General features: G+C 33.8%; 2 protein-coding genes across 2 annotated transcripts in view; one reads left to right on the top strand and one right to left on the bottom strand.

The window, feature by feature from the left end:
- Nucleotides 1-22,430, top strand: part of LOC140439434 (neuronal acetylcholine receptor subunit alpha-7-like) — a 302,499-nt gene that overhangs the window by 63,569 nt on the left and 216,500 nt on the right. The window lies entirely within an intron of this gene.
- LOC140438207 (tektin-4-like) lies at nucleotides 16,429-17,891 on the bottom strand. The gene has a single exon (XM_072527917.1). It carries the CDS (start codon nucleotides 17,886-17,888, stop codon nucleotides 16,434-16,436), a length of 1,455 nt encoding a protein of 484 aa, XP_072384018.1. The 5' UTR covers nucleotides 17,889-17,891; the 3' UTR covers nucleotides 16,429-16,433.

The raw sequence follows: 22,430 nt of genomic DNA, 5'->3' as shown, positions 1-22,430 counted from the left end.
CCCGAGTGAAATTACAAGACACAAGATATTTTGCACCCTTGCTATAAAATTTAAGGAAATTATCAGTTTAATTTCACAAAGACTAAAATTGTGTGAAGAGAAAATGATTACTTTAACAAAGAATTCCTGGTTCTACTATAAAAGCTAATAACTGCAAGTAATATAAGTAAAAAAATTAAATTTTTACTATAATACATTTAATTTTGCTAAAATTAATAAGAGAGGGAATGTAGTTGTGCAAGGCAAATTAATAACCTACAATATTTACTAGAAGAAGCTTAAATAAAAAATGAAGGAATAGATAAATAGCTTTTAATGTTATACCAATGTGTAATCTTTTTTATATTGGTTTAGTTAGAAAGATCATCATTGATATACGGGAAAGTCACTTTTTATGTGGATTATTTTTGTGCGATTTTAAAGTTGTACAGTTTGTATTTCATCCAAAACTTTCCATTATTAACTATTATAATTAAATATTAACTATTCACATCCAAATGTCAGTAAAGTGAGCCTTTGCAATTCGGAGATTCCCTTGTTGCATGATGTCCCTATTACATCATTGCGAGTTTCGCATTGAAATGTATAACCTGTTATTGTTTTACAGACGGACGACATTTTGTCGTTGTCGTGCAGTGTCGTGTCGTGAAAAAAAGTTTGGTTGCTTTCAATTTCTGCCGTAGTCGTGCTGTGAACTGTTGTCTTGTATGATGGAGGAAAGAAAAAGAAAGCGTTTAATAGTGTTGGCATTATGGCATTGTCGCCGAAAATCTCGAAAAATAAGAAAATATTGGACTCATCCGCTTCTTGAAAATAGATATTTAGTGGGCGAATTTGTCACATTATTTCAGGATCTGCGAGAAGACAACATAAAATTTTTTAATTACTTTCGAATGTCTGTTGCAAGTTTCGATGAATTAAGTATGAAAATACAGGGTGATTTACAGAAACAGGACACCAATATGCGAAATTGCATAACAAAAATCGAGATGCTTGCAGTTACTCTAAGGTAAGCAATAACATTCTAATAAACGCATATTATTTTATTCTGTACGAAAAAAAAAACAACAAAGAAATGTAAACTAGAAATACATCATCAATCAAACAAATTAATACTTTATGAGCCGTCAGATGAGACAGTTGAATACGATGGGGAAAATACATTTGTTTCTTCTGTTAATTCAGCGGCAGCGCTATTTTTTCCTGAAGCGTGTCCTGAAGGTAGCAAAAGGGTATAAGTTCTTTCAGAATTATTCTGCAGTGCGGTGCTTTGCGAAGATCCTTTTCCATTACGAAAGTTGGATGTTGTTCCATGAGAATCTAATGGTATTGACAGTATTGATGGTATTGACGATATTTGCATTGCTGTGTGTTCAGAAGGCAAGTAGTGTGTCATTCTAGATTGTGTGGGAACTGCCGCTTGTCCTAAAAAAAAAGTTGGGATTACCTGCATGCGTTTGATTTGCTGAATTTGAAAAATCGTTACGCTTTAGAAACTGAATTAATTGTAGTACTCCAATTTGGAATTCACAAATTTGATCGTCGTTTAAATTGTTTAAAGAAGGTACTATTCCAGCGAAAAATGCCATATGTCGATCTGTAAAAGTTTGATGTGCTGGTGGTGGAGGTATTTCCAGTGCTGCAATCATTCGTTCTTCAAATGCAGTCATCCTTTTTTTGGAACCCGATTGTATTTGTGGCTCTTCAAGTTTACGTTTTTTTGGTTGTTGGTGTTGTATTATTGTCAACAGACACTTGTTCTTGGTTGATAGTGTCACCTAAACTATTTTCTGTTTTATTTGGATTGGCAGTTTCCAAAAATACAACATTTTGGAGACTACTAAAAGATAATGAATTAGCTATTCCCCCTTCAGAACCATTAGAAGGATTTGCATCAAACTTACCGTATGTAATTGTAGGGGATGAAGCTTTTACGTTGGATGATAATTTACTTCGTCCATTTGGAGGTCATAATTTATCAGTCAAAAAAAAGTTTTTAATAAAAAAAAAAAAAATAAAAAAAAATAAAAAACGTAAAAACTAGAGCCAAAAGGTACGTGGAATGGGCATTCGGTATTCTTTCAAATAAATGGAGAATTTTTCACCGTCCTTTTAATGTGTCGCAGAATTTTGCCGTGGATATAGTTAAAGCATGCTGTGTTCTTCATAACTACGTACCTCATAGAGATGGATATAATCCACAAGACACTTTGACAATAGGTGAAAGTATTGGGGATGTTCCTAATAGTCATACAGTACGTGGAGGATTATCAGCAAATGAAATTAGAAACCTTTTCGCAGATTATTTTTTGACCGAGAAAGGATCAGTCCCTTGGCAACATTTAAAAATATAAGTTTACTAAGCTAAGTCATTATAATGTAATAAATAAAGCGAAATATTTTTACTTACCAATTTCATTTTGTTCTTTTTCTGACATCTCATCAAATCCATCTTTTAAAATTCTGCAAATTTCTTTCCAACCCTGTAATGTGTTATTTCGGTTTTTATACTGTTCTTAAGTTTTATCCCATAACACTGGCCGCTGTTCAACAAGATTGATAAGAAGCTTGTTATCAATTTCGATATCCATTTTTTTTTAAATTTAAATATTTTACTCATATTTTTAAATCTACATTCACTTACCACTGTTTAGAATAAATCACGATTTTTTCGCCTACGCACGACAAGTGTGAAAACTAGAATGGACTTGCTTGTAGGCTTGTACCACTGCAGTCGTTCACAACCACGACATCGTGTCGTCGCAGTGATCCCGCCGGGGTACAACGACAGTCGTGTACGACTACGATTTTAAATTGCGTCGCGTCGTGTGAAAGTTTACATTTAATCAATGAGTTATAACTGCTGAACACGATATCGTTGCCGTACACGACTACGACAAAATGTCGTCCGTCTGAAAGAAGCCTTAGTGGTGCTTCGTTTTATAATAAGTTGTTTAAAATTTTGCTGATTCTAAGTTGCAGTATAATAAGCAGCAGGGTTTTCGGATTGAAAGATTTTAAGTGAGTGACGTAAAGTTTTATTTTTCATTAGAAGAGGTTTTTGCCGTGTCAATATCGTAAGCCTATTTTTTTTATTTCATTTTTCAAGATTTTATTTGGCCCAATTGAGAAAAAAAAACATAAAAGACGATCAAGAAGGATCTAGGGAAATTGGAAAATATTTCAATTTAAGCGAATCAACTGTAAGAGCAATTAAAAAAAATGAAGTTGCTATAAGAAAATCTATTATTTCTGGTACAAAATTAAGCGCCAAATTTTCATCTTACTCAAAGGATGTATTATTAGAAAGAACAGAAAAAACCATCGCAATTTGGATTGAGGAACTAATTCAAAGAAGAATCCTTGTAAGTGGTTATTGAAACCAGGAAAAAGCTATTCAGTTTTACGAGTTAATGAAACAGTCACAGTCACCAACTTCCACTTCCCAAGCTGGTAAAAAATTTTCATCTAGCAAAGAATGGCTAATCGGGTTTTTAAAAAGAAATGCATTTCATAATATCAAGATCACAGGAGATAGTGCTTCAGCAGATAAAACAACAGCAAAAATATTTTCACAATAGCTAGCGAAAATTATTGAAGATGGGGGGTATTGATCGAGCGTTTAACGCTGATAAAACGAGACTGCATTGAAAAAAAAAAAAATACCTAACCGTACTTACATCGCAAAGGATGAAAAAACTGCAAGTGGACATAAAGCAAGTAAAGATCGAGTAACATTATTACATACTTTGTAGCAATACATCAGGAGATAGGATGTTGAAACCGCTCTTAATAAATAAATCTCTTAGACCACGTGCTTTAAAAGGCAAAGGAGTAGATTCCCAAGCAGTGTTTTGTCCTACAGCCGTTAGCTTTTGTACTACTAATTCCAGGTTATCAGATTCTTTTATTCGGTGGTCTAACAACGTTATATTTTGGTTAATGGTGTGTTCAAATTGTTCCCAGTTTGTTTTTTTTGTTAGATAGTCTTAATGGCTGTTGTTTTTATATAATAGTTGTGCTTAATATTATTTATATTATATTTATTTATATTTATATTTTTGAATGCGTATTAGGTAGACCTTTAAATATTGCAACATCTAGAAGATCCAAAATTTTTTTGTTGTCTACTATCCAGTATATTGGTTGTCCTGTGCATAAGAAGAATGAATTTAATATCCCGATAGAGTATTTTTGTCATTCCAATCGCCTGCTACCAGGAAATGCGAACCAATGGTTTGGAAGAAGCTGTTGTATTCTTCAACTAGGAGGTGAATAAATAGCTGCGGCAATCAATGGCCCGAGAATGTCTCTATTCTGGTTAAAGTGTTCTGAATTTTAGGAGTGGAATAACTTTGTAAAATGTTATATTTAAGAGATGATCTGATTATGATTGCCGTGGGTAAAATATGTTGTGTAAACTGGAATTTTGACAACTGTTTTATCAGTTGAATGACTCTCTAAAACTAATTATACATCTATTTAGTTAACTTTTAAAAATATCGTAATTTCTTGGACATGATTTATTAGACCGTTTACGTTCCAGGCCACTATTCTTATTTTTGTAGCCTGTAGCATTAATTTGTTATTTTACTTTTAACTGTTGTTAGCATCTTGAGGATCATGCTGTTTTGATTTGCAACCGATTTAATAACATTTTAAATTTATTTAGGAAGTCTGACATTAGCGTAGTCATATCTTTTAATGTTTTTGCTGTTATATTACTGTTTTTGTTTTGTCTTTGGGGATTTCCTGAAGCGACTTGGGAATAACTAACTTTATATGTGATTGGCTGCTGAACTGCGTTTTCTGCGTTGTACGCTGTATTATGGTCTGGGTATTTTTTTTATGTATTTTATTTACGATATTTCTATTTCTGTGTTTTACTATGTGTCTATCTTCTTCTTCTTAATGTGCCTCTCCTTTACGAATGTTGGCGATCATCATATCTTATCTGCAGCAGCGCGGAAAAGCTGCAGAGATGTTGTATTGAACTAGATTGTGAGGTTCTTTAACCAAGATTTTCTTCCTGGACCTCGTTTTCCAAATATTTTTCCTTGCAAGATGACCTGAAGGATATGTGTATACAGTGATGAGTGTCTTACCACCCGGCTTTTTAACGTAAGAGATAGAAAACACAGTTACCTTGTGAAATAAAAAGAGATGAAACTCGTAGAGGTGAGAAATAATCGGAAAAACCTATAATTTATATTACATTACATTACCACTATCGATAGTCTCACACCTTTAGACGTTAGATTCGAGCTAAATCACCTCGGTCATAATTATTATGAGTAACGTCGAATGTGTGACGTATTTCCATTTTTTAATTTCGCATAAAGTAAAAACTGATTGACCACAATAAAGCAAAAATGTAAATAAAATAATTTAATTAATAGTGATTATTTAATCTAAAGTTTTAAATTATTAACCAAGAATAATTTCTACTATGATTTGGGGAGTTTCATACACTCTTGTCACGGAATAATTATAAATCCTTCGTGGATTAGTGGTAATAATTCGACATTGCGATACAGACATCGCAGACGTTTAGAGTTCAAAACCCACATGTGGTTTTCTTTTCTTTTTTTTTTTTTAATAATTTGAAATTATGCAAAGATCGTTTTGCTTTGAATCACTAAACAAAACTAAACAAAAACTAAAGTTAAAACAAAAAATCTTATTGACAAAACAGTATCGTCGTACTTTCGAAAATAAAGTAAAAACTTTTAAAGAATGTTTAAATAAGTAAAAATTCTACAAAAATAAAAAAATATCCGTCAATAGCCACTTCAAAAGTCAATAGCCACGTCAAATAGCCACTAATCAATCGATTAGGAAAAGTCGCACTGAGATATTCACTGACGATGCGAGAATTATGTGCAGGACAACCATCGTGTTGAAACCATATGGAATCGAAAGGTATTGGTAAATTACAAAGGGCTGAGACAATTTCATTTTGCAGAAGTTCCAAGTATTTCCGCCCAGTCAATATACCGTCTATAAAAAATGAACCAATGACATGATTCCCTATTATGCCTCCCCAAACATTTAATTTTCGAAGACGCTGGGTACGAGCGACATAAATCTGACGAGGATTTCCTCGAGATCAATACCTAGCATTGATTGAATTGTGACGGCCATGCAATGAAAACGTACATTCATCGGTGAACAAAACGTTCTCTAAAAAATGTTCATCTTGATGTGACATTTCCATTGCAGTTTGACAAAATTCTAAACGTCTATATTGATCCCCAGGGAATTGTTCGTTGGATACATGAAGTTTATAGGGACGGTATCGATGTCTTTACAAAATTTCACCTACTCTAAATCTTGGAATTCCACATTGTTCTCCGAGACGAGGTGTTGATTGGGTAGGATTTTGCTCAATACTTGCACAAATCAAAGTGTCCCTTAGTTCCAAATCTGGATTTACCTCCCTTCGTCTGCTAACTCCTCTTGGATCGAACAGTGATCCATAAGTAAAAAAATACGTATAATATACTGAATTGTTGATCGTGCTAGAGCCGGCCTATTTGGAAACATATTTACAAATTGTTGTCTAATCATGTTGTCTGATAATCCATTCACATGCCAGACAACAATTTGCACTTTTTCCTCGACCGTCAAAATCCTTTTCACGAATTGTTTTTTCAATAAAAAGTTTCTGTTTACCGTAAAAAACACTTCTCGATGTGTTATTATTTGATAACTTGAAGGCTTGACGATTTGGTTAGCTATAAAGCAGGTAGCTGTTCGCGCGCATCCATTCCAATGTCGTCAATTGTTTTGAAAATTATTACCTGTACAGAGGAATTGATATTAACACTGAGAATTTAGTGATGGATTTTACATTAAACAGTCTTCAATGGATTATTTTCCATTCACAACTGAAGACTGTAAAACTGGAATTGAATTTGAAATATTTTGTATTTCTATTTTATAACATTGGAATAAGAATAAATTGTAAATAATGAGTTTTTCGAAAACTTGTTACCTAATATGTATCATATTTTCTATTATTTTTGATTGAGTAAAACAAAAATTTTACCCTTGGTGTGAATTGAACCCCAGTCTTCTTATCAATAGACAACGTCTTCAACTATTACGTCAACTCCACATACAACAATTGTTTTCGGACTGGACATACCTATTTAGTTTAGTAAAATATTTCAGTTGAGTTATTTTTATTATTAAATAAACTTAAAGATTTATAATTTAAAATCTCTACTAATTATTGTTTTTTACTATAATATATCTTAATATATTTAATCATTTATTCTAACATCAGAAATTATTAAAATAAAATATTTTCGAGGTCATCCATATAATTATGACTGAAGTCAAATAGACACGTCTAATAACTAGCCTTATCTCGTACTATCTCACAACTTAATCTGTCTTCTATCCTTTCCGCTATTTTGCCGGGTGGTAAGACACTCATCACTGTATATGTGTCTATATACAGTGCAAACTCTGTAATTAGCTGGATGGCTATCATAACATAAAGGGCAAGTTCCATGAGTGTCTTTCGATTTAGTACATGTTTTTGTATCGTGGGGACCACCGCATTTTACGCAATTATATGCTTTTAAGCAATGTAATTTGGAGTATCTATAGGCCGGGCATCTGGTAAACTGGATTACGCTGTTCTTTTTTCTTGTAAGCTTTACGTTAATTGTTAAGTTTAACAAAAATTCTATTTCCTATGTTTTTTTATTATTTGTGTTGGGTTTAAAGTCAATACAGAATGGTGAAAGAGGTTTTTTTGTTCATTTATGTTTAACACTTATTGTGTTTCGACATGGTGGCCTTTTTTCACAAGTTCAGTTTTTATATCATGCGTATCAATTATATTGAGCGATGGAGTCTTCCTCCTGCAATTCTACATGCTTTATTGTGTTGAGTTTGGTAGCTGTGGAATATAATTTTCTCTCATATAACTTACTAGTTTCCAGTACGTTTCTAGAGTTAAGGCGTTTATTTTTACTACACTATCTGTGAGTGTTTTTGTATAATAAGTTTCAACGGGGGTGATCCCTATCAGTGAGTTAATCATTGCCATATAGTCGGTCACTTCGTAGACAGATATTGGAGGTGGTCTTTAAATCTTTTGATTGAGTAGTTGATGTTTGGTTATCAGTGTTGTTGTTGACAGTTTGGTTTCCATCGATCTCTTGTTCTTTTAGTACTTGGAATCTTTTGTTTGTTGTGGTTTGTGTATTTTGCTTAATAGATCTATTTATTTGTGATTTATTTTTTTTTGTTTATTACTTTTTGCCACGAGAAAGTTGTATGTTCATTTGTATGACTTTCCATTTCTTCTTCGCTGGATGCCTGTTGTGGAAAGTAATTTGGGTTTTCAAATGTATGCTGATGGTGTTGTATTTGATTTGAATAAGTGAATAAGGTTGCTGGATTTGTAATAACTTAAGCCGGTGGAGGTGGTTGTGGCTGAAGGTTAAATTGATTAGCAGAAGTGTTAGGGAAGGGTTGTAATTGGTTTTGGTGGCACTGTGACCTATCTACCGATATTGGTTTTGGCTGTTGTAGAAGTATGTATGATGTTTGCATTCCTGGCATTGGATATGACCGTTGGTCAATTGGATCAGTTTGCTGGTTGAGATTTAATCTGAGTCCATTCTTGGTCGCGAAGTTTTTTTGCAAAGAATTCTGAGAAATTTTGTAAAGAATTTTGAAAGAAATAATGTAATTAAATTTAATGATGATTCCATTTTTATCATTTTGTGATTTGTGTAGTTGGTTCTCTCCCATGAGATAATATTGATATAGACTGTCAACTGTTTTATTAATTTGTTTTTAATCAGCTGTTAATTTATTTTTCTGTAGCGATTTGATGAAATTCTCTTAAATTAAGATTTGCAAACGCTTACCCAGAGCGTAGATATTGCACTTACACTTCGGGCCCACTTTTACAAATTATTAAACTGTTGATTTGTAAGTTATTTGTCGATTTCGATAACTTTACGAATAGCTGTTGTTAACCCGGTGATGATTTAACTGCGCTCAACAGCAAAATACGTTATTAAAGCCAACAATGTAAAAGATATGAAAGTTACAATTATTGATTAATTGTTGTCAACATACTCTAGAAATAAATAACAAATATGTTAAGTGTAAATATTCCACACAGTTACCTAAGGCTTATGCAACCTGAACTTTCTTTCTCGTCGTAATAGAACTAGCAAATTGTTTAAATTTAATACTCAATCAGGAGACTTGTTAGTAGAAGAAATAAATGTATCATTTCAAAGAAAAACAATTTACTTTAACAAATGGTTGACATGCAAATAAAAATAAAGCAGATAATCGATTTATTTCAACAAATGGTTAAATTGCAAATAAAAATAGAGCAGATAAACGAATTTTTAGGTTGTAAAAGAAACTGGTCATGTGAAATTTATATACCCTTTCTATGGTTAAAATTCGAGGGCTCAAGGTCATTTCTCTAAATAAAATTAGCTGTGTCTCCAATTTTTTATATTATTTATCGGAATGAAGATGTGAACGCTGGGACTTTTTGAAATTGTCACCCTGTGTAATATTACATCAAAATTAATATTTTTTACTTCTAATAATGTAATATTTTAACGTAGTAGTAAAGCAAATATTAACAAGTAGGTCACTAGATTAAAAAATGTCACGGAATTAATGAAATTCATCGGCAAATTCAAAATAACATACGAGTAATGTCCGGAAAAGTCACAATTGTGGATGGAGATTCATGCTACGTGCTAGGGATAAATATGACTTTTTGCCCAAAAATTATTGATTTACAGGTTAATACATGCTAAAAAGGAAAACGCCCAGGGGAATCATGGTGGCGTTTGTAACAAAATTAAAAAGCAATGAATTGGAATCAGTTAGCTAGTTATCAAGTTATACAGTGTTACTATCTATGAGAATATCATTTTTGGACATATACATGACTTTTATTAAATGAATAGAGTAGTAACGACACAGATTCACTTAAATTATCTGTTCTTCATTAAAGAGTGCTATTTTCGTTTTTATATATCATACAGCGTTTATAATTGGTCATATATACAATACTCTGATATTACAATTATGCATCGACCCCTAAACTTACCCTTTCTAGTTGTACTTTTCTTACTAGTATGACAAAAAGAAGGTAAACAGCTACGTATGTTTATTAGCATTAATTAATTATTTATTAACATTTTCTGGTTTACCTTTTAAGTTTTTGTGGTGGCTGTGTGAATTTTTTGGCGATAAAGAGGCATGAAGTTTTCCGTAAATGTACGGTTGTCATTTAAATTTCAAATATGTGATGTGTAGCTGATTGAGAACCCTTTTTTTTATTGCTCAAAATGCCTAGAATGCGTAGAATTTTCTGGCTGTCTCAGCTAAGTGATTTTGAAAGGGGTTAAATTGTCGGGTTGCGTGAAGCCGGTCTATCGATAATAGAAGTTTCTAGAAGAATTAACAGATCCTTACGCAGTATACTGCAGTGTGAACGAACGTGGACTCAGAAAGGATTAGGACGCTGGACGAGTGATTCTGGACGTCATAAAGATACCACAAACGACAAGATTGCAATTAAAACTTTTGGATCTAAAGGCCGATTTTCATTAGTAGAATAAGTAGAATAAACTAGCATGTTTAAAGAGAGCCAACTTGACTATACTTAGTTTGTTAGTGTAGACAATAGTTTTCACACCAATAGTATAATAGAACATTTAGTAATGAAAGTATCGAAAATAATTCGTGGTCGCTCTAAGTTCGCCTTTAAAAAGGCTTTTCGAAACGTTGTGCTACATGCTGATTGATGTTTTATGTGGAGAAGTAGTGGACTACTAAAGAACTAGGGTTCAGAAGGTGGCGTCTTTGTTGTGGACAATATATTAGCTGCGATATTTAATGGAGGTTTTTTCTAAGATCAATTAACTAAAAACGAATAAATGTCCGGGAGAGGATACAATTACAGTCGAAATGTTGAAAATCGGTGGAAGAAAAATAGAACAGGTATTAAATATCTTATTTAATAAAGTAATTGATGAAGGAAAGATTCCTCAAGAATGGTACAACTCCGAAGTCATTTTACTATTCAAGAAAGGAGACAAAGCAAACATCAAGAATTACCGACCAATATCCTTGCTCTCACATCTGTATAAATTACTAACTAAAATCATAACCAACCGCCTAACACATAAGCTCGATTTCTATCAACCTATCGAGCAGGCTGGATTCAGAAAACATTTTAGTACCATAGACCACTTGCACACCGTAAGAACACTTATAGAAAAATGCACCGAGTATAATGTTCCAATTCATATGGCGTTCGTCGATTTCTATAAAGCATTCGATTCCATCGAATTATGGGCAGTGCTTGAATCTCTACAAAATGCACGTATAGATTCAAGTTACACTAACATAATTAAAAATATATGAAAATGCCACCATGCAGATAAAGCTGGATGAAAGCACAAAAACTAATCCCATAAGACTACAACGGGGAGTAAGACAAGGAGACACCATCTCTCCCAAACTATTTACCCTTGCGCTAGAAGACATTTTTAAGAAACTAGAATGGAACAATAAGGGTATCAACGTCGACGGATCATACTCAAACCACTTGCGATTCGCAGATGACATAGTTTTATTAGCCGATAATATCCAAGAACTAAATGATATGTTACAACAATTAAATGCAGTTTCAGGAGCGGTAGGCTTAAAAATGAACTACAGCAAAACAAAAATACTGAGCCGAGACCAGACAAATATAACAATACAAAATCATACCATAGAAAATGTTGAACATTATGTATATCTAGGTCATGTTATCAAACTAGAAAAACCAAATCAAGATGCTGAAATTAAAAGAAGAACACAACTGGCATGGGGCGCTTTCGGCAAATTAGCATATATCTTGAAAAACACCTACATTCCTGTAAACTTAAAGAAAAAGGTGTATAACACATGCATACTACCAGTTTGTACTTACGGCTTGGAGACAGTAGCCCTTACCAAAAAATCTGCTAAAAAATTAGACACAAAGCAAAGAGCAATGGAACGAATCATGCTTGGAATATCACTAAGAGACAAGATTAGAAACACCGAGATAAGACGTAGAACGAAGATTAGGGATATTGTGGAAGAAATTGCAAAAATGAAATGGTGCTGGGCAGGTCACGTAGCCCGATATAATGACAACAGGTGGACACGGAGAATTCTAGAATGGAGACCAAGGACGACAACAAGAAGCATGGAAAGACCTCAAAAAAGATGGGTAGATGACATAAGAACAGTGGCAGGCAAACAGTGGATTAGATTGGCGCAAGATAGAGAAAGATGGAAGCAATTGGGAGAGATCTACATTCAGAAGTGGATGGAAAATGGTTGACAAAGAAGAAGAAGTTTCTAAGATTTCAAAATACTCATCAGGAAGTTCTCCAGTGATATGTTGAAGTTTAGCTGGCGGGAACGGAACTTCTCTTTGTGGAAACCTGGTGAGTATTTGCCCTTGGCGATTGCAAGGTGTCTTTAATACTTGTTTTGCTCGGTTGTTCGAGCCTGTGATGGTTCGAAGGACATACCTCCTGCTGAAGGATAGGATTCCCTCCTTAATAGGTGTTATGTTTGCCAATATGTATATGTGTGCTGATACATAGTGACTGCTCACCCTCATGCAGGATCTGAGGATTTTTCTTTCAGTAGCCATGATGGCATTTATTTCGTAGGATTTAAGGGAGGCGCAGACGCATGCATTGTATTCAATAATAGGTCTAATGAATGTTTTGGTGTGCAATAATTTGTTAGATGACGTCCTGCCCAGTTTACCGGAAAGCACTGCAAGGAGTCTAAACCTCTTTCTAACGTATCTTGAATGTCGGTTTTCCAGTTGAGAGTCATCACGACAATTTGAAGATTTAAATAGGATTAGTTGTGGTTTAGAGGGATTTATGGTCACTTTCCATTTATTGCACCACCTAATGACTGTGTTTAGATAATTTTGTGCTCTTTCGAATATAGACAATTGTTTACGCTCTCTATATGGTCCTGACGTAAGGAGAGCAGTGTCATCAGCGTACAGTAGAAGGGTCTCCAATCTATGCTGTGGGTGAAAGAAGTCACTATTGTAGACTGTGTATAATATTGGAGCAAGAATTGAGCCCTGTGGTACTTTAGTTTGTGGAGTGAAGGAAGTGGATAGGGTATTTCCGATTTTGATCCTGATTGTCCGATTGGAGAGATAGGTATTTATTAGTTTAACGAAAGGTGTGAGCATTCCAGCAAGGTGGAGTTTTTCGAACAGGCCTGTATGCCAGACCTGATTGAATGCCTTCTGGACGTCTAGGAATATGCTTATGACGTGTTTCCTTTCGTTAAGTGATTGTGAGATGAAAGTTCATGCTTGGGGTGGAGTGTCCAGCCCTGAATCCGAATTGGTAATCTGGAATGGCGAAGTGAGCGTCTAGGAATTCTACAAGTCTTTCCTTAAGGATCCTCTCGTAGACTTTACCTAGGGTGCTCAATAAAGAAATAGGTCTGTGGGATTCAGGGTTGGTAAGGGTTTTTTCTTGTTTGGGAATCATGCCTGTGCTGGCCACTTTCCATGGAATTGGAAAGTAGCTCAGCGTGAGAGAGGCATTGATTATATTGGTAAGCAATGGGATAATACTCTCTGGGAGATTTTTGAGGCATCTTCTGTGGATGCCATCAGGGCCAGGAGCTGTGTTTTTTCCAATATTGCACATATCCTGTCGGTGTCTTCAGTCACAGGGGCCATCATCGGGTGAGGATGAGGCCTCAAATGTGCCTGAGGGTAGTAGAATAAATCTTCCCCGTTCGACCTTGCGATGGAAAAAAATTTTCAATTTATAGAAACGAGTGATGATTGTCAGTTTTCGTTGGACGAATTGAAAAATGTTTGTCAAGATGTAGCTTTAGATGACAGAACTATTAAAAAAAATTGAAATTGAAGTGTGACAGTAGAATTATTATTACAGAGAAGCCTTCAAAATTAACATTTATTTGTTTTAATGACAATTAACAAGATATTTTAAGTCAAGTCTGCTCCGATAAAAAACACTTGGATGAAATAGAGAGGTTAGAAGAGGTTAAAAACTTTGAAATCTGCGGCAGCAATTGTTTTTTTTTGAAAAAAGTTGATGTGACATGTTCTAATCAATATTACAGATTTTTTTAAGTAAAAATTACAAGTAAATAAAATACAATGTACACAACTTTACTTTGTGCTTTAGATAATTCTTCTTCTTAACATGCCATACACCAAAGTGCGTAGGCGACTATCTCATTACTAGAATTCTGTTCTTGGCAGCTTTAGATAATGCTAAACGTTAAAACCACAAAGTATATTTAATTCCTTTTGATCAAACTCTGTATGCGAAATCTCGTGATATTGTATCTGCTGCCCCTGAAGGATCTGAAGTATCGAAGATTATAATAAGACTAGGAGGATTTCATTTGCTTATGTCATTTTTTTGAGCAATCGGTTATGTTATGCAAGGAAGCGGTTTAAAGGAAGCACTTTAGCATTGATAATATTAAAAGAACTCGCTATTGATGATGTTTCGTATTTGTTTCGTGGACCTTAAAAAGGCATTTGACCGGGTCAAATTAAAAGACGTTATCCACTTACTGAATGCAAGAGACATACCTCTAGGAATAATTAAAACGATCGAAAATATCTACCAAAACAACACAATAAAAGTAAAAGTAAAAGAAGAACTAACCGACCCTATTGAAGCTGGAAATGGGATAAGACAGGGAGATTCCCTGAGTTCTCTATTGTTCAACCTGATTATGGATAAAATAATAAAAAAAGTAAGAACTAAAAAAGGATACCAAATGGGAGAAAAACAACTTAAAATAAACCGCTATGCAGACGACGCAATACTACTCTCTCAAAGTGAAGATGATTTACAACGTATGCTGCACCAATTTAATGTAACCGTTAGAAAATTTAACATATTAATTTCCCCAACAAAGACAAAATGCATGGTTACTTCAGCAAATTTACTAAGATGTAAATTGGAGCTGGAAGGTGAGATAATAGAACAAGTGATGGAGTTTAAATATCTAGGCATCACATTATCTAGCTACGGAACGCTCGAAACCGAAGTGGAAGATCAAGTGAATAGAGAAAACAGAGCCGTAGGCTGCCTAAACGAAACAATTTGGAGAAATAAAAATATCGGGAAAGAAAGGAAAGGCAGAATTTACCAGTCATCAGACCAATAATGACATACGTGGAAAAAACAAGACCTGACACAGAGAGAACAAAAAGGATGTTAGAAACAGCAGAGATAAAAAACACAGAAAAATTGATGGTAAGACACTATGGGACAGAGCTAAAAGTGCAGATATACGACATAGATGCAAGGTGGAGAACATCAAAAACTGGGTAAGAAATAGAAGAGTAGAATAGAACGATCATATAAGCCGAATGACGACAAATAGAATAGTAAAGACGGCAAGAGACGGTTCCCCAATAGGAAGACGATCAGTAGGAAGACCAAGCAAACGATGGAGTGACAACTTACTGGAGGCACATTGAAAAACAGACAGAGTCATGTCTATATAAAAAAAAGAAGAAGAAGCTATTGATGATGTAATGGATACAAATTGTTATTACCGTTGAAAATATCCTAAATAACATTCTTTCATTCTATGACATTGAAGAAAATGATAAAATATGTGGAAAATTACTTGATCAGTTTAATAACAAAATAATTGAATATCAGAAACGAGGGCTAATAGCACAATTATGGGTAGATCCAGAGTTTTAACCTTGTTTAAGCTTATCCTTCTTCAAGGAAGGGGTACTCCTCTTTTTTTTCTAGGAGTAGTGGTGGTGAGATGAAACGTAATGAATGACGTTTGTGTAGAAGTAGTGGACTATTAAGGAGCTGGGGGTCAGAAGATGGCGTGTTTGTGTAGGAGATGTTTCTGAAGCACAATTATGGGTACAAAACGCACCAAGTACACTACCTCACAGGTGGCTTGGAGATGTGTGCATATCATGTATAATGTGACTCTTAGAATCGCGATATCACAGGAATGGTAATTCTTAGGAAAAAAATTACAAATACCATTTTTGTAGAGAATTTTATTTTATTTATAATAGTAAACCCCAGCTCTCCACCAATATTTGACTTTCCGAGAATTTTTGTTATTTTTAATGTCCATATTGACCAGAGTATTAGTAACTCTGACAATAACATCGTTAATGTTGTTTTTTAAGTGTTTAATTTGAATAGTAAAAAAAATGTATAATATCATAGATTAAAAACTGAAATACATCGAATAAGAATAAACTAAAAATAAGACATTATTTAGATAATACCATCAAACATAACATTTGAAGATTTTAACTATAGTTAGTTAAATACCGGAAATGTAAATTAGAAATACTTACAATTTTCATATTAATGCCCAGATAAAGCCGTAGCAGATGGAAAATGTAGTCGAATGCTTCTAGTCCTTTGAATGTCAATCTCCAACGTCTTTTTCTTAATTATAATTTCTTTCTCCAAAGCATTTCTAATTTGAATAAGTCTCACTTCAGAATGTTCAGCTTGTTTTAGTTCAGCTCTCAACGCTGATATCGATACTCCAATAGATTTTACCTCTTCCACAAGGCCAAATTGAACATTATCTCTGCAGTTGTCGACTCTAGGACGATCTAGTCGACTGTTTATTCTTGTTTGGACAACTTTCATAGGAGTTTCAATCTTAGCTAAAGCACTCTTCAATGACTCTTTAAGCTCTTCAACTTCAACTACCTGTCTCAAAATTACTTTAAGTTCAGTTTCTAACCTTCTGAGTATTTCCTGAACGGAAGCAATTCTTTTCGTTAGAGCATCTTCTATTTCGTCTGCTTGAACTCTCAAATCTCTTGCTGCATTAACTAATATAGCATCCAAAGTACCTCTTAATGCTACAGACTTTTGTCTTGTGCGCTCTGCTTCAAAAAGTGTTGCTTGTGTAAAATGGATCCAAAAATCTGGAGTAGACTGGTCTTCACTAAAATATACTGATCCAGGTTTATTTAATATAATCGAAGAGCTATTGCTTAGTCTCATATTAATCGAGTCTATTTCATGTGCGTGCTTTTTATCAGCCCAATCAAATTCTAGACGTTGTTTGGCACTTTTGTTCTCTAATAGCTGCTTTTCAATGTCATTAAGAGTTGAGGCAAACAATTCTCTTATTTCTGCACATAGAGCTGCCTCCCTAATAATTTCCTCTTCTACATCATCTCGTACTAACTCAACATCAATTCTTCCTGTTCTTCTTTCAAGACATTCTGCTGATATGGATTCTGGAAGTAATAAAATTTTGCTGGCTTCCTTTAATCTTCGACGTTCTTGCTCCAAAAAATATATTTCTTCTTTGGCAGCGTTGATAGCTCGGTCTAATTCGCACTTAAAAGTGTGAATTTCCAATTCTCTTTGATTTAGTCGTCTAGTGTTATCCATTTGAGTTTTTTCAACATCATCAAAGCATTGTACCATACATTGTCTTCCATTCCAATCTACTACATCTGCTTGTTTCTGTTCTTTATTAGTCAAATCTACTAACTCTTTGTTGTGAAACTTCCAATCCTTTTCACTGAATCTATGTATTGAGTAAGTATCTACTACAGGTCTTATACCGGTGAGACCTGACAGAGGATTCCAGTCAACTCTTCCGGTAGCCCAAGGTCCAACAGGTCCCATGTGTAAGTCTAACGCTTGAGGTAAATGATCTCTTGACTGTGGCAAGTAACTCATTGATTCTATTTTAGATACTGGACGCAAACTGTTCGGTACAGGACAGTTGCTAGCTGGGTTTTCAATTGCAGGATGACGTCTTGCGACAGTGGCATATTTTCCTTCCATTTTAAAAGTCTAAAAAGCATGAAATATATTCAAGTCTGATATATAACTATAAATACTAAAAAATATAACAAACAGTAATGCTTATATATTTTACTTTATTACTTTTAATATAAAATTATTCTTAAAAAATAATCTTTAAAAAAATGTTCATTATTTATTGAAAATCTTCTAAAGCTATAGAGAGATTAGTAAATGACAAAAGGTCTTAATTCCGAAGGAAAATTTGGAATCTACACCTCCACGTGGTACAAGACGGGCAACGTTAATTTGAATGGGCTAACGCAGATAGGGACCCAGTGATTGCCGTTATAAGCAATCCCCCAGATACCGAGCAACGGCTTCGGCGGACGAGTTGGTAAATGGCAGGGCACTATGTTGTCCTTGTGTGTAGAGAATTATTACTCTGGAATTAGATTAAATGCGGTTCAATTGGCAAGATTCATCTAGCATTGAACTTCACAAATAAATGAACAAACGTCAAGCGACGATAAAATAAACAAACACACGCGTTGAGCTACCTAACATACCTAGCATGGCAAAGGACACGGTTATTTTAATAAATATTTATATATAGGTACATATGCAATACAAAAAAGGTAATGAATCATTGTAGTTTTGACGAGTCTATATGTGAATCAGTTATTTATGAAACATAGTAAGTCATAAAACTTAAATGTTATAGGGGAAACAAAGAACCGTTCCAGTAGATTAGATGTTATAAATTACTTTAAATATATAAAATACTGACAATAGCGTTTAAATGAAACATGACAAGGGTAAAATTACAAAATTTTGAATCTTAGTTTAAGAATAATTGTTCAATTCGTAAATAAACATAGTTGCTGATATATATTATTTATCTAAAACATAAAAATAAGCTTTTAAACGTGAAAAAATATCAAGAAACTATTGCTAAAAAACATTTAGGTGCCTTTAAAAATTTAAATTACATGTAATGATGTAAGAAACTATTCCATATTGGCGAGTTCGCCAGTCTTGTAACGTATTATAAAATTCTTTGTGCTCTTGTGGTAAGTAATGAAGTGTCTTCTTTAAATCGCCTACCTTCTCTTTCAAAATGTGACACTTTGATTGATAAGCTTGAGTAGTAGGTAGTTAAACATCATACTGCCCTGGCTTTTTTAGTAAACGTACTCCCTATAACGCCACCAATAAAATTATTAACAGTAACAGTACCTTTTGTTTTAAGTCAAATACAAATTAGTTATATTCTGAAATTTTAAAAGGTTCTTTCCTTTGTGCTTTGTTAGCAATACATTTAATATAATTGGTAATTAGAGAGTGGCCACCATTTTTGAAGATCAAGAATGTCTGTAGTATCAACTAGCTTTACTAAAAGCCTATGTTTCTTTTCAGGACGTAGTATTAGTTCCATGACTTCTTTGACAGTGTAATAGCGATCTTCTGTTCGATGTAATACAGGCTTAACCAGATCAAAGTATCTATCATTCGGGAGGAATGATCTCTTAAAGGTAATTTATAGAAAATAATTTTGAATCGGCCCATATCTGTCAATGCCAAGAGAAAACGTAGCATCAAATGATTTTTGTTTTGTCCTGCACAGTTGTCACTGTACAGGTACAAATTTTCAAAGCTAGGCATTCTAGACAAAGCATAAATATTTAAGTAGGTAATCCAATAGGAAGGAGCAAACTTCGTTTGGCCCTTTCTTAGCAAGGCCTTCACGGTATAGGTAAAACATAGCAGTTCCATCACCAGCATTATGAATTAAAAATGGAAGCACGAATAATTGTCTAAAATAGTATATTTCCTGGATAGGAATGCATTGAAGTAAAATATTTTAAAAAAATATAAAAAGTGATGTGCTCTTACTCGCTTTACATAGTTCAGTTGTATGCCTTATAGATTTGTAAAATTTGTTACTCCGTTTTTTGTGGACAAGCAATTCGGCAGCAGCAACACGTTTTGCAGTATCGTTAAGTGTTGTGTTTTTTAGTCATAACGTTCGTCTTTGACTTTTACAGCACGTGTCCACTTGTGGCCGTCCAAAGCTGTAGTTAAACCTCTCTTTAAAAATTTTTTGTAATAGAATGGATATCCTACTTTTATGTCAGGGCACCTAGTTTTAAAAAGATCGTGAATAATTTTCATGTTCAGGATTGAACAAAGATATTCGACTTTTTGTGTAGAATAATGATTTTTTTAAGGGAAAACATTGAATGTGATCCATTATTTGAACAACAGTGTTGGCTGGAATGGTATTCCTGTTATTCTGCTGCCCCATGTTATCTTCAGGAGTTTTATCCAAAAGCAGTAAATTTTGTAAGCGATTAATTTTGATTGATGTTACGTCATGGAAGTTTTCAAACGCTTTCTTGCAGATTATTATTTTACGTTCTCCCAAATGAACATTGTAAACAAATGAACTGGTTCTCTCTTTAAATTATCTTTTCCTCTTGTTCTCTAATTTTCTTGGTCTTCGATATTTTATAGGTATGGCCTTGATTAGACTCTGTAGGTAAGTTCGTATCTAGTTCGTTTTTGGTCTTGAAGGAATATATTTTCTCCAAATGTGCTGACGCTGTTTTTCCGTAATTTTATCCTAGTATTTCTTCTTGCAGCTAAAATATAACCTAATTTAACAATAACTTGCCTATGTATATTAGTTACAACTATTTACCTGCACGGTTTTCCGGTTTTTCTTGCACGTATTATATTGCCTTTGTAATTAATATACTCCAGAAAAATTCTGCAGACACTAAGAAACGTAAACCTAGATCCCAAGGATATTAATCTAACCAAAAATCTATACTAAAATTAAACAGCCGTAGCAAGAAGACAGTGATACAAAGCAGATAGGAATTCAAAGAGGGGCCAGGCAGGGATGTTAGCTATTATCACAATTGTTTAATGTGTACTTGCAACTAATATTTCATGAAGTATTATGAAAAAGAATTTAAGGTGTAGAATTAAAGGGAATAACATTAATATCTTTAAAGACGAAGATGCCACTGAACCTCTAAAAATCATACGAACAAGCTGAATTTAACGAAAAATATCAATTTAAGGACGCCAAAAAAGGTGAAGAAGAGTATACCACTTTTACCATAGGGCTTTCCCCTAAAACTCCCCGTGTAGGGAAAAGAAAACGGAAAAAAATCAATTTAATAGGAATCTGTGCGCCATGGAAAAAATATTTCAAATAAAAAATGTAGCTAAGATAATTTATAGATATTCTCACAAACAACCCTTGAAGCGATCGGTGACTTTTAATGTCAGTTAGGCGCGCAAAATCAATGTTCAATAAAATTTTAATCAACAGTAAACATTAGATATCTTTTGATCTGAGTGTCCTATCGACAAAAATCAAGATTCGGTTTAAAAGAAAAAAGTGCAGCTTTCGTACGTATTTTTGTTTTGTGTCGCAAATAAACACAATTTTTATAAATGTGTTAAATAAATAACTTTGGCGCAATTTATGACATTTTTTATGATTGTCGTGAAATCAATACAATTTATCCTATAGCACAAACCTATAGCATGAAATTTTAGTTTTAGTTTGACAACAAATATAAGACATTCAAAATGTGCTTGAAAAAACCAAGAAAAACTCAGTTACATGATGAAGAAACTACAAGAAGAATATACCAAGGCTGGCCTAGATATTAACCTCGCGAAAACAGAGTACCAATCTACAAGTGAAGAAGACATAGAAGATCTACATATTGCCGACAAAAAGCAAAGAAAAGGATAAATTCAAATACTTGGGGTGTATAAATACGAAAAAGGCAACAACAGAGGAAGAAATTAAGCAAAGATTAGGACAAACATGAACAGCAATCTGACAACTTAACTTAGTATGGTGGGATAGACACCTAAATATAAAGACAAAAACACAGATTTATAAAACATTAGTACAAAGTATTATGACATAAGGGGCTGAAAATTGGATTATAAACAAGAAAAACAGCAATAAGATAGTAGCAACAGAGATAAAACGCCTGCGAAGATGCTGCAGAGTAACAAAAATGGATAGGAAAAGTAATGACGAAATAAAGCAAAGAAAATCGATAGAAACAGACATACAAACATATATAGAACAAAAAGGACTAAAGTGGTATGGACATGTAACAAGAACTAGCGACAGCAGATGGGTAAAGAGAATAACCGAATGGAGCCCCATAGGAAGAAGGAAAAGAGGACGACCCTGAAGATCAAAGAGGAGGAACGAAGTAGACGACGCCATGAGTAAGAGAGACCTAAACAATGGAGAATGGAGAATATAGATATTATTCTTAATTAGTAAATCTGCATGATTATTGTTTTACGTTATACCGATAACATTCATAACTAACAACTCTATTTCTTCATTACATGCACCTGCTGAACTAATATCTAATGATCCTCTTGTGAAAGATTTTTTTTAACATAATAGCAATAACTCTTTTTTAGACATGAACTATTTTATACTTTATTAAAGGATCCTGTAATAAAGGACGCTGTCATCTTATGGTTTCAATAAATCTCTACTATCTTTTGCATTTAATTTTTAAACAAGTT

Source organism: Diabrotica undecimpunctata, chromosome 4, assembly GCF_040954645.1.
Source record: "Diabrotica undecimpunctata isolate CICGRU chromosome 4, icDiaUnde3, whole genome shotgun sequence".
NCBI lineage: Eukaryota > Metazoa > Arthropoda > Insecta > Coleoptera > Chrysomelidae > Diabrotica > Diabrotica undecimpunctata.
This window is presented reverse-complemented; position numbering and strand designations above follow the sequence as displayed.

Coding starts and splice junctions, on each gene's coding strand:
- LOC140438207 (XM_072527917.1), bottom strand. CDS start 17,888: ATGGAAGGAAAATATGCCACTGTCGCAAGACGTCATCCTGCAATTGAA.